General features: G+C 39.4%; 1 protein-coding gene across 5 annotated transcripts in view; it reads left to right on the top strand.

The window, feature by feature from the left end:
• Window positions 1-13,549, top strand: part of DYDC1 (DPY30 domain containing 1) — a 14,948-nt gene extending 1,399 nt beyond the window's left edge. For 3 of the 5 annotated variants that reach the window (XM_075934788.2, XM_075934789.2, XM_075934791.2), the window contains exons 2-7: window positions 18-119; window positions 3,350-3,505; window positions 3,622-3,744; window positions 8,395-8,496; window positions 9,539-9,640; window positions 10,616-13,549. In XM_075934788.2, coding sequence (XP_075790903.2) covers window positions 3,359-3,505; window positions 3,622-3,744; window positions 8,395-8,496; window positions 9,539-9,640; window positions 10,616-10,681 — 540 coding nt within the window. In that variant the 5' untranslated portion in view covers window positions 18-119; window positions 3,350-3,358 and the 3' untranslated portion in view covers window positions 10,682-13,549. Of the gene's footprint in view, window positions 1-17; window positions 120-212; window positions 340-3,349; window positions 3,506-3,621; window positions 3,745-8,394; window positions 8,497-9,538; window positions 9,641-10,615 lie in introns of those variants that run through there. The other 2 variants (XM_025188135.3, XM_075934792.2) reach the window with 2 other exon arrangements.

The following is a 13,549-nucleotide window of genomic DNA, read 5'->3' as shown; positions in this document are numbered from 1 at the left end:
CTGTTCTTTTGTTGTAGAAATGGTTTAAACAAGAAAATCAAGCATCCCAAAATCAAAAGTGAAAAAACCATGCAAAGAATGTAAATATATTTGAAGAGTTGGCTGAGGAATCCTTTGAGGTGAGTGGAAAGTATAGAACCTTCAGGAGGCAAGTGGGTTCAGATGTGCATTCTGTGGAGGTGCATTGTGACAAAACACTGGTATATTGCCAGTGTGCCAGAAAGTATGGTCTGAATTTAAGAGACCATAGCAAAGGGGTATCTGTAAGAGATCAAAAGGAAGGAAAAGCTTATGATTTTTCTGATCCCACTTGTGTCAGGAACCAAGTTCTTGTTTCATGTGCGTTACTTGCCTTTAGATAAGATCTGTTTTTTTAAAACTGATCACACACAGAAATGATTTAAATTCTATGTAGCTTCTAGATTCCTTTTGAATGAGCATTTAATTCAGTGAAGTTGTGTGTAATTAAAGACAGGAAATAGCTAATTGAGACTGTTTATTAGAACTAATAGAATAGAGCACTATAAGGAACACTGTAGTGATCATGTACTATTGTAACTAGAGATAAGTGAATATTTACTGAAGTTAAACTGTGTTAAGCAACTGTAGCTTGAACATCCCTGGTTCAGCACCTTCAGGACCTGACTGGTGCCGGACCAGGAGATGTCAATTGCAGACCCTCTGCTGCCACAGTCTGTTGGGTTCTTTTATGATGGCAGCAGAGGGGCCAGCATGGAGGGAGTGGGAATGGGGAGTGCTTGTTAGAAGAGTCAGGGAGAGTGTGGTGCCTGTGGCCAGCATCGGATTCCTGCAGCTGCTGGTCTGCGCTCCTGGCCCCTGTGTGCCTGCACCCCTGGCCATGGGGCACCACACCCATCCTGTACCTTTCCCTGAGTGCCCCCCATCTCCACACCTTCCTTTTCATCTCTGAGCTTAAACACTGCAAGTGGGCTATTTGTGGCACTCTGCAAGCTCTGAGAGGAAGGGAGAGGAGTTGCTGAGTGCAGGGCCTCCGGCTGTTCCCCGTGAGTGCTCCGATCCTGGACCACTCATGGATGCTGGATTACAGATGTTGCTGGATGAGGGAAATCCGGTTTATAGAGGCTTAACCTATTCTGCTTCATGGAAATTATATTGTGAAATAAATGGAGCAGAATTATATTCTATGTTTTGGTTATGTATTAAGGGATGTCAGTGGTTAACTGGTGGCAGCTGGAGCAGCCCTCAGGAATCTGCTCCAACTCAGCCAGAGCAGGCTCTGACGGCAGCGAGGAAACCGCTTCCCCCGCCCACCCCATTTAATTGGTTTACCGGCTAAACTTAATGTTTAACTAATTAAACAAGATTTTGCATCCCTATTGCATACACAAAATATTTTACAGGCAGTCCCCGACTTACGCGGATCCGACTTATGTCGGATCCGCACTTACGAATGGGGCTTTCTCGCCCCGGAGGTCGAGGTGGCGGATTGCTACCTGTGAGCTCCGGGGCGAGAAAGCCCCGTTCGTAAGCTGCTCCGGTGCCCCTGGTCTGCTGGAGACCGTCTCCAGCAGACCAGGGGCACCGGGCGGGTTCCCGCGCTTCTGAGGCTTTGTCAGAGCAAAGCCTCAGAAGCGCGGGAACCCGCCGCTGCTGCGGCTTCAGTCCCGGTGCCTGTGGTCTGCTGGGGGGGGGGACTTACATACAGATTCAACTTAAGAACCCCAAGCTTCCCCAAGTCAGCTGCTGCTGAAACTGATCAGCTCTGATTCTAGGAAGCCTGGGGCAGAGCAACTCTGCCTCGGGCTTCCTGTAGTCAGCGCTGGTCAGTTTCAGCAGCGGCTGACTTGGGGACGCCTGGGGCAGAGCAGCTGGGGTGCTGCTGGGTTGCTCCAGTAGCACCGCTCCTCGGTGCTACTGGACCAACCCAGCAGCACTCCAGCTGCTCTGCCCCAGGCGTCCTGATTCAGCCACTGATGAAACTGACCAGCAGCGGCTGAATCAGGACCTGGGGCAGAGCAGCTGGGGTGCTACCGGGTTGGTCCAGTAGTGCCCAGAGCGGCGCTGCAGGACCAATCGGCAGCGCCCCAGCTGCTCTGCTCCAGGGTCCAAACAAAAGCCTGGTCTGCTGGGGGGGGCCACTAGCCGCATTCCCCCCCCCCCCCCCAGCAGACCAGGGACACCGGGAGCAGAGCCGCAGCGGCAGCGGGGTGCCGTGCCTATGAGGCTTTGCTCTGGCAAAGCCTCAGAGGTGCGGGACCCCCCTGCGGCTGCCGCTTCAGTCCCGGTGCCTGCGGTCTGCTGGGGACGGTCCCCAGCAGACCACAGGCACCGGGACTGAAGCGGCAGCAGCGGCGGTTCCCCGTGCTTCTGAGGCTTTGCTCTGGCAAAGCCTCAGAAGCGCGGGAACCCGCCCGGTGCCCCTGGTCTGCTGGAGACGGTCTCCAGCAGACCAGGGGCACCGGAGCAGCTTACGAACGGGGCTTTATCCACTTTCTGATTAAAATACATCAGATATGTGCATGGTCTTTGTCAGTAACACAGCATTTTGTAGATATAACCTACCCATTTGCTTTGATTGTATTTCTGACTTAGCTACCTAGCCACAAAAGAACAAGATTTTATTCATAAGAATTCTTGCTGGAAGCAAAATCTCTCAAATCCTACCAGGAAAAATCTATTTACAAGAGCATTTGTATTGGGACTACTCTCTTGCAAAGCTGTTTTAATTATTCTCACATTAGTCTGACACAAATATTCACAAATAATTTGTGAACAGAAAAAGGAATTCAGATTTATGAAGTTTAGGCCATCTGATCAGGGAGCAGACACAATAGCTTGTGACTTACATGACTAGGTCATGTAGTGTGTATAGCAAAGTCATTGCAGCGAGTTCATAAATCCTGTGGAAAAAAGGTTCATGCACAAAGTATTGAACACTTGTCAAAATAAGCAAATTAGTATTTATTAGTAATACTACCATTCAAATAGGTCCTAGCTCAGATTGGAGCCCTTGTTTTAAGCATTGATCACACAATGAGAGATAGTAAATGCCTTGATGAGCCTACAGCCTAAATATTCTTGATGGACAAAGAGAGTGAAAAGGGAATTAAAACATGACCTTTCACAAGGTTATCCAGCAGGTGGTGACCAAGCTGGGAATCCTGACTCCTAGTCTTGTCAACTAGCTACTGTCTTTTATACAATGCATAACCTTTTCATAGAGCATTCACAAAAAGAAAAAAAAGTCTGATTTCACTGGCTAAACTATTTGCAGCAAACCATTTGATATAGTCTAGTCAATAATTAAAATGTTTTTTTAGTTTAAATCAGGAATCACTTTTTAATATATTTCATTCCCATTTTTCAGGAGGTGTGAATGGAGTCTGAATATCTGAAGAGATGCCTAGGGATATGCTTGGCAAAGGGACTTGCAGAGGTGGTAGAGCACCGTCCCATAGACCCAATAGAATACCTAGCATACTGGATTTACAAATATAGGAGAAATTTAGATGAAGAACAACAGGTGAATCTTTCTGCATTTAAAATAATTATTATTACTCTTTTACAATCTTTAATGATAATATAGCCAATATTAGTTTAATTGTTTTTTTCTGATTTGTAAATACCATGCAATGGTAGAGGAAACAAGAGAACGATGAATTGGTGCAACAGCGTGAGGAAGCCATGAAAGAACTGGAAATGTTAGGAAAAATGAAGGAAGAAGAACTCATGATCCAGCAGAAATTTGCAGAGGAGCAGCAGGTATGACAAAATATACTCGGTAGTAAAAGTAATTAAAATTTCTATCAGATATACTTTGTTTTGACACCTCATAACCAATCTAAGTATGTATCATTTGCGTGATGTATTACATGGTCGATGTAATGGTGGGACAAGAAAGCAGCATAAAAGTAGTATAATGTGACTTGCATAAAGTGATTGTGTGCCAAATAATAAGTGGCATGAGCAGCCAGAATATAGAAGTAGCTAAGTAGGGAAACTGATTTTTGCAGTATGAATCCTTAAATAATGTAGAACCCTGAGGCAAAGAATACTCAATGTAAGGCTTCTCGACTTACATCAGTAACTTACAATTGGCATGTCAGATACTAGGGTTCAAATAGGGCTGTCAATTGCAGTTAACTCATGTGATTAACTAAAAACAAAAGGCACGATTAAGCAAAGTTTTAATTGCACTGGCAAACAATGATGAAATACAAATTAAAATTTATTGAATATTTTTGTAGAAAATGTAAGTATTTTTCATTTTCAAGTATATTGATTTCAATTACAACATAAGATCAACAGTGTTTATTTATATTATTTTTGTTTACAAATATTTGCACTATAAAATAAGATACAGTATTTTTCAGTTCACTTCATACAAATATTGTAGTCCAATATATCAATGGAAGTGCAACTTGCCAATGTAGATTTTTTTTTTTTTACATAACTGCAGTCAAAAACAAAACTATGTACAATGTAAAGCATACAAGTCTACTCAGTCTCACTTCTTTTTCAGACAGTCATGAAGACAAATTGGTTTACATTTATAGGAGATAATGCTGCCTGCTTCTTATTAACAACTTCTCCTAAAAGTGAGAATAAATGTTTGTTTGGCACTTTTGTAGCTGAATTGCAAGATATTTACCTCCCAGATATGCTAAAGATAGCTACAGCCCTTGACTCAAGGATCAAGAATCTGAAGTGCCTTCCAAAATCTGAGAGGGAAAATGTGGAAAGCATGCTTTTAGAGTTGTTAGCAGATAATGATTTAAAGATCTGACTCACTAAAATGGGAGAAAAATGAAAATCAGACTATAATTCAAAATGTAAGGAAGGATTCAAAAAAAGAAAAGGATGAACTTGTGTGTGTGCTTCAAATGGTGTGGCATCTAAGGGTACGTCTACACTGCACGGCTATTTCGGGATTCTGGAGGTATCCTGAAATAGCTACCCCATGTAACAAGCTGCCCATTATTTTGAAATATTTTTTGAAATAATGGGCATGCTATTTTGGCATCCCAATAAACCTCATTCCAGGAGGATTAAGGGATGTCTTGAAATAGTGCGTTATTTTGAAATGTTGGCATTGTGAAGAGGCGCCAAATTTCAAAATAGCCTATTTTGAAATACAATTGAAATAAGATATACAATTTGCATAACACAAATTGCGTATCTTTTTTCAAGTTTAGGGAGTTGTGTAGATGCACCCAAAGTTAATACGCTGGCCAACCATATTGAAGATTATTTGGAGAGCAAATGACACAAGATTAAAACAAGGTGAAAATAGAAACAAGCAAACATTCGAATTAGCATTTGTTTGGAAGTGGCAGAAAGAGCAAGATCAAAACGATGCAATAAGTGAATTTGAACATGCTCTCTGCTTTTCAGGGCAGCTGCTAAGTCTTGCTGATGGTTTTTTGGAGGACTTTATATGAAATTTCTGTCCACCTGCAAAATCTTTGCTAAATTAATTTAATGACATCAAGAAATATTTGGAGGAGAATGATGATGCTCGGTCCAACCAAATTAGAGAGAGCTTGGCTGGAAATATAGTTCTTCGATTTTTGACAAATTGCCATATGTCTTTGACTGCCCACTCTTCGTGATTTTGTTTTCATTTTTAATTTTTTTCTGGAGAACGCTGTGTTCATTTATATAGTTTTGGAGTTTGTAAAATCAGCAAACAGTTGCAGCTTGTGTCAGTAAAACTTTAAATGAATATGCACTTACCTGGAAGGATGTGGCACCAGTGAATTCTGACTCTGCTTCTTACATGCAGTATGAAGCTGAATGAAAAGCTTAAATTGTTTTGCCCAGTTCATCCGCTGCATGTTGCCAGTTTGTCATTCAACAAATGTTCCCAAAATGGCTGATTTAAAAAAAAAATTCATAAAAGATACAGATGCAGTTTTCAAGCATTCAAATAATAATTTAAAAAACCCTCTTCTGTGATATTTGAGAAGAGGTTGCAGTTGAACGTAGCATTGTTGTACCAACAAGATGATTTAATCTGTATGTCTATGTCTATACTACATGTTTTTTGCACAAAAACCGGCGGAGCATCCGCACCTGAAGCACGTTTTTGTGCAAGAAAATCGACAGAACACAGGACTTTTGCTGGTAGAATTATTCCTCTCGCCATGAGGAATAACTGCTTTTTGCGCTACATCTCTTGCTCAGAAAGGCAAGTATGGACACTCCAGATGGGTTTTTGCACAAGAAACCCCTATTGGAAAAAGCATAGGTGCTCTGATGGCCATCAGAGCTTTCTTGCGCAAGAGTGTCCATGCAGTGTGGACACTCTCTTGTGCAAAAGCACATTGCTTTTGCAATGCGCTTTGAGTCTGGACGCATTTTTGCGTAAGAAGTTTTTGCACAAGAACTCTTCCACGAAAGGCTTCTTGCGCAAAAATCCTGCAGTGTAGACTAAGCCTATTTGACTACATAGAGTTTTCAGAAGGTAATGGGCATCCTAATGCAAATTTTAGATCACAGATGTTCACCAGTGGAAAGTCTGAAAAACTGAAATCTCACATGGCTAAACAAGAAATTAGGCAAAGCCTTTATACAAAATTTGAATTCCTGATTGAAACACTTAAACCACTACATGAAGTACAGAAGAAATTGGAATTCTGTTCTTTAACAGATGGCATGTTTTCTAATATAGATAATACATGGCATTGTGATTAGCAATATCTCTACATAACTGTCTCACAAAAGCTCATCTGGAGAGATTCCAAAAAACCCCCAATTTTTTTCATGTCTATTTCACAGTCACTGAGCAGGATCACCTCACAAAATCTTTCGGAAGTTTTTACAAAGTGCTATCAAAGGAGGGGGAAGCTATTGTAATTTGCAATATGACCCCTAATGCTCTTCATAGAAAATAATCATTCTGGAAAGTCATTGTGCTGTTTCACCTTCATTGTAAAAGTGTGGCCTCACCTGATACATTTAAAGAGTATACTTGTATAGTCTCTGCCTCTGTGGCTTCTAATGAAGAAAGTGCAAAACTGGAAAGTTTATTTTGTGCCTGTATGGCGATGCCTTCCCCTGACCACTACTCTATCACTCCTCTTGAATTTGGGAAAACCTACCACACCAACTGTCCAACTTTGAGACTTGTTGCCTCTCACATCCTCAGTATCCCATCTGGCTCTGCTGATGTGGAAACAATATTTTTGAAATTTGGCTACATCCAAGACTAAAGAAGGAAAGAAAAGATTCCTTAAAATGATTTCTGTGAGCATACACTACAAAGAGGGTTTGGAAATTACATTGAAGGACTTCACGTAAGACAAAGAGTGTATATGAGTATTTTAAAATATTGGGCCCAGTTATTAAATATAAATATTTATAGACTAACAGTCCTAAATCAACTGTTTATTTAAATGAAAAGTTTTATTTGGAGTTTTTATTTGGGAATTTTATTTAGTGATAAATTGTTTTCTTAAGCCGAGATGTAGCACTGAGTTCTGTTTTAGTTCTGCAGAAAATCACGTTACTTTCATGAATGGAATTAATTTATTTAGCAAATGCTTCCCTCCCCCCTCCGACCCCTTCCTTCCATCCACCAAAGTAAATTGATATTTACCTACAAGAGTTAGTAAATTTTTTTGCATTGATCTTTCAACTGTTTTTGTTGTAATGATAAACACTGATGCATTCCCGATAAAAATGAAATAAAAAACTGAAAATGAAGGGCCATAAAGATGGAATAGATTGTTTAGCATAAATAGTTAACACACACATCAAGAGATCATTCAAGGTGAACTGGCCCAGTCCTCCAGACATGGGGAAAAATGAAGTTGGGGGGTTGCTAGTAGGTGACTGATTATTGAAATAAGCTATAAATTCATTTTCTCTAGCAATGTTCACTTAAATTTTTTCCATCCTGGTGCAGACTAAATTTATGTGCAATGAGGCATGTGTAGATGAGCACCACCATGAAACACATGCTGCCAGCTGTGGGTGCTCTACTAATCAATTGGACGGCATTTAAATCTTTTCTGGGTGGCCGCCCAAGTGCTCATCTTACAGAGAACACTAGTCTCTAGTCAGTCCATGATTTTTAATGTCTAGCAAAGTTATGTGTAAGCTCCCTTGTTAATTACTTATGCTAAGCAATCTGTTCCATCCTGTGTTTAGTTGTGACAGTGAGTGATTTCCCCATACAAGAAGAAGAGCTGTATAAGTTCAAAAGCTGTTTCTCCCACCAACAGAAGTTGATCCAATAAAAGATATTACCCCATCCATCTTGTCTCTTGAAGATAGGGTATATATATATATATATAAAACATTTCTGCTTTGCAAATGTCATCACCAACATAGCTCATCTTACAGTAGTTTGTCTTTTTTTTCCCCTTAATTTTTTCTTCTTATATTGCTTCTGTAAAATGACTGCAGGCTCAGGTGGACCAAGAACATGAAGAGGTTCAACTGGAACAAGAAAGTGTAAAGGAAGAGAAAGCAAAAGAAGAACTGGTTTTGCAGCAGAGAGCTGAAGAGGTCTGTCAAAGTTCATTTAATAAAACAATAATACTAAATAATTAATATAATAATATCACAGATCACCAACCAGAGTTTCCCAGATCTATGCTTAGATATCAAACATCCTCTCTGATCAATGCAGGAATTGTGTATGTATACTTTTATCCTATGGAAGTTTGACTAAACTGTTAGTCTCTTAAGAAAATTTCTGGCATAAATGTCTAGCCCTCCAGTTTTATTTCAGATTTGCTGAGTTAAGGCACTAGTGTGTATTATAAATCTCTTAGCACTGATAACTAAGTATAAGTGATTTCAGAGTGTAGCTTATTATATATTTGTTTGCTTAGTATTGCTGCAATTGTCCTTTGGTTATTTTTATGAGACAATGTTTTTGTTTAAATGAGAACACAAGTGAATAGCTTCCCTACTTCTCCTCTTTATAAACAAACACATCGAGGTTTTGTCTACATTAACAGTTTTGTTGCTTTTACTATGGTGGTGTAGCTAATAGTGATGTTCAAATGTATTTAATTAAGTAACCATGTAACTGCTGAAATTTTCAGCAGCTACACATGGGTGGGAGGAGCGGGGGAAGGAGACGTGTCACCTCCCCAGGAGCTGGTGTGCATGAGGAGCGGGTATTTAAGATACAAAGGCGGGGATGGGATGATGGCGGTTTTTAAGCTGACTCCCCGCGCATACAAGGACCTTGCATGTAATCGTGAAGGTTTACCACTGAGCCCAGGCTCATTGATTAACCATGTACATGGTTACATGGTTACACTTTCACACTCCTAGCAGCTAATGCAGCAAAACACTCCTACTGTGGAAGCTCTTATGCCAGTATAAAAATGTTTATACTAATATAGGTTATTTTTGTGAGGCAAAGTAAGTTATACTGTCATAAGGGATCTTTCTGCTGGTATATCAGTCTACATAGTGCTTTTATTTTTGTTAGCTTAGTGCACACTAATGTTCTTTAACATATCTTCAGAATGCTTAAATACATGTGTGACAAAATTAACAGAATTACTAATGACTCACAATAAGCTTTCTGTAGGAAACAGAAGAGAAATCAAGGACATTAGCTGAGCTTACAGATAGATTTGGAGCCCCTAATTTGACACGAGTTGAGGAGATAGATGAGAGTGGGCAATCTGATGTAAGTACAAACAAAAATTTTTTTAAGTGTAAGTAATCCCTATATTCAGATTTTTTTTTTGTTGCCACTGATGCATATAGAGTGAAGACTATGTCAGCACTTCCATTATGGCCAAAAGAGAGTATGTGGGCCATATTCTCCAGAACTTCTGAAGAGAACCTGATCCTCAGTGCATGTTAGAGCAGACTTCGGAATGTTCTTTCAGGCTGTTGGCTACCAGTGGCCTCACAGGCCCTTCCCAGAGCCAGGGATGAGCTGACTATAGGAACTCATTTGTCCTGACACATATTCCCGCAGCTGTGCCTGTTTCAGCAGATGAAGAAAACAGTAAGGCTACATCTACACTGCAGGCTTCTTGTGCAAGAATAGCTGTTCTTGCACAAAAACTGCACGTGCGTTCTTGCGCAAATAAATTTACAGTAAAACATTGGAATAGAGGGCTTCTTGTGCAAGAGTTATTCCTCTCCCCACAAGGAATAAGCTCTTGCACAAGAAGGCAGTGTGGACCGGCAACCGGTGTTTCTTGTACAAGAAATCCCTATGGCTAAAATGGCCATCAGAGCTTTCTTGAGCAAGAGAGTGTCCACACTGCCATGGACGCTCTTGCGCAAAAGCACATCTCTTGCACAAAAGCACATGTCAGTGTGGATGCACTCTTCCGCGAGAACTCTTGCACAAAACAGTTCTTGCACAAGAAGCCTGCAATGTAGACGTAGCCCAATAGTACATTCTTTTTGCATTCTGCAAAGATACTGTCAGTGAGTTTACATAAAAACTGGGGAATCAGATCACTGTTCTTACAGTCCTCTTTGTTAACTTGTTAATCAAGGATAATTTTCTCTGTATAGTCTTATGGGATTTTGTTGATGATAGAGGTGAATAAGACCTAATATGTAATTTTAGTGTGTAGAAGAATGGCACTTTTTACTAAGTTCTGTTAATGCTGGTGAGTAATTTTTTTTTCTTTGCTCTTAGGCTGCACTGAATCTCATGGCTGAATCAGAGGAAGAAAACCTAATTGATACAAAAGTTGATTCCTGAAGTTTAGTGACTTTCTGTAATTGTGTATTTAATACACGGAGAATGAATTTATCAATGATACTCGGGGAGGGGAGTGTGTTGAAAATTAGATAATAAAACGTGTTCAGGCTGCTAATTTAAGGTGAATATTATAAAATAAAAATCAAACTCTAGGAAAAATGGATTTGACATGCTCCTGATTACGAATGCTTCTATACATCAGGTTGTAAATACTGTATCTAGTTTCACTGGAACCAGGAGAGACCAATAATCTCCTCTAAAGCTGATACACTGAATTCCATGTAGTTTACTAAATATGACACTTTCAGACAAGTATCCCCAAAGCTAATATCCTGATCTTCATGAATATTAAATATTGTTGGGGAAATCTCGCTCCCCTGGGGTACAGAGTCCCCAGAAAGGTCCGAGGCTGGAGGTCAAAACAGTGAGGCAGGAGAGAAATCTAGAAGGAAAACTTTATTATGCATGTATGCAGGCTGACAGCTACCAGAGTGAGAGCAGCAGCAGCCCTGAGAGACAGGTTCAGGGATCCTTTATACAGTATGCTCAGACAATTTAGTTGTTGATTGTTTACTTTAACATATCAAAGTCTCAGCAGAAGTACTCTGAGTATGCTAGAAGTAAGTTTACAGTGCAAAGGCATATGAGAACCTGAGTGAGGAGCCTACAAGGCAAACTGTGACAAAGATAAGGGTTTACATGACAAATTGTGACAGACTAAGAGTCTTCATGAAGTTGAGATAGGAGGCATTCTAAGGGTCTTGAATAGAGTTAAGATGATTTCTCTCTGTTACAGGGAGAGAGGCCTGGAAAACTTTTAACCCTTACAGCAGTTTTCTTTTAGAGAATTTTGATTTCCTGCACAGTCCCCCCTTACACAATTGGAGTTATTTGATTTTTCTCCCACATTATCTGGAAGTAACCTTAGGAATTCATTCTAATGTCCTTGTCAAAAAATTTTCCTGTTCTCATTTATTAGATTGATTGCTGCTTCCACCCGTACGTAGCTCTGTTTCATTAGTGGAAGAAGGGATTCCTGTATCTATGCCAATTATAATAAAACAAAAGGTAGGATTATGCAGCACTTTAAAGACTAACAAGATGGTTTATTAGGTGATGAACTTTTGTGGACCAGACCCACTTCCTCAGATCAAATTCCTCAGAATTGATCTGAGGAAGTGGGTCTGGCCCATGAAAGCTCATCACCTAATAAAACATCTTGTTAGTCTTTAAAGTGCTGCATAGTCCTGCCTTTTAGTCTGGTCTAGCTGAAACAACACGGCTACATCTCTATTACTATTTATAATAAAGGTTGTGATCTGAATTATGTAGGATCAATGGTATTACTCATTTTTTGAAAATTTTATGATGCTTAAGTACCTTGTTAAATGTGAGCCACGTGTAGGATAGAGTCCAAAATCTTTCAGATGAAAGGTGCTATGTAATTGTACAATATTAGATGAGAGCTCTTGTCTGGTAAATTCTTGTTAGTAATGGATAAACCTCAAAGGGTTCTAAAATTCAGTTCAAATAGGCATCTGATCATCATCATATCTGAACTTAGCCTAATTTCCTGACCAAAGAGATTTCCCTTTTTCTTAAGAGATTTCCAAAATTCACTGGTTTTCTCCTGGGCAAAAATTCCACTGTTAGTCTTTTTTAAAAAATATATTTCATTATTTTTCTTCCCACTGAACCCAGCAAGTGTATGTGTCTATTTAAGAAAAAGAAATATATAAAATCTTTCATTCAAATTTGTTTTGAGTTTTGAGCTGGTTATTTTTCAAGTTTTATCCAAATGACTTCTGTTCTTAATCAGATTATTTTTCACAAGAAAATGATGGTTCTTTGTTGCTGATTGTCAAGATTGTTAACTTGCTTGCTCTCTCATAAATTACTGACTTGTCTGGAAAGGATACCAGAATTGATAACTGGATGCCTCTTGGTTAGAAAATAAAATAGTTTCTTTCCACCGCAGTGTCTTGTAGTAGTACAGATTAGCTAGGCAATCAACATTCAGTTAAGACCAACAGTATATAATACAATGTTACTCCATTACAGATTCAGTATAATGTACTTTAATTCATATTTTTTGTGTTTTAGGATGAACGAAAGATTTGGGGGTGGCTTAGAAGTTTGATAATTAATCTGTACTAAAGCTAGCTCTAGGATTTCTGGTGCCCTTTGTAAGCTAGAAAATATGTAGACCTACAGGCAAAGGTCAGTCATGTAATAAATATTTTTCTGTCCTAGTTAACCTTCTCTGTTCATATAGCAAAGCGGGTACTAATCAGAAACCTATCAAAAATGTTCTGCTTTTAACACTGTCAGATGAAATGTTCCAAGAAAATCCTTGCTTCTTGTGCATTCACTTCAGTGCATGGTCTTGGAATCAGTCCCTTAAAGTCAATAGCAAGATTCCCAATGGCTTTGAATCATGCTTTAATTTCATGTTGAAAAGTGGCATGGCACTGTAGCAACAAGTAAAAAATATGTAAAATAATCTTGAATTTCAGTTGGCACAAAAATAATGAAAACTAAAACCTATACTATTGCTCCTGTATGGTGATAGTTTTATGCTATTTATTAGCATCTGCCTGTTATAGGAAGAAGTTTGCTATAAAACACCACAGAAGAGCAATAGTACTCTAAGTAGACTCCTACAAACTTTGATGCATGCAGTTATCTTTAATTATGTAAATAGTTCATTAAAGTAAATGAGACTGCTTGTGTGAATGAGTGTTTAGAGGTTTAGATTCCAGTGTTTTGAATTGATGCATATTTGTGTATCTCTTAGTCAGCTTTGAAAATCTCAGCCTTAATATGTAATTTAGAAATACAACTAAAATACAAGACAGTGGCCCTTAA

The sequence above is a fragment of the Pelodiscus sinensis genome, chromosome 8 (genome assembly GCF_052426305.1).
Source record: "Pelodiscus sinensis isolate ZL-2025 chromosome 8, ASM5242630v1, whole genome shotgun sequence".
NCBI lineage: Eukaryota > Metazoa > Chordata > Testudines > Trionychidae > Pelodiscus > Pelodiscus sinensis.
Note: the sequence above shows the minus strand (reverse complement) of the source record. Positions and strands in the feature narration are given on the sequence as shown.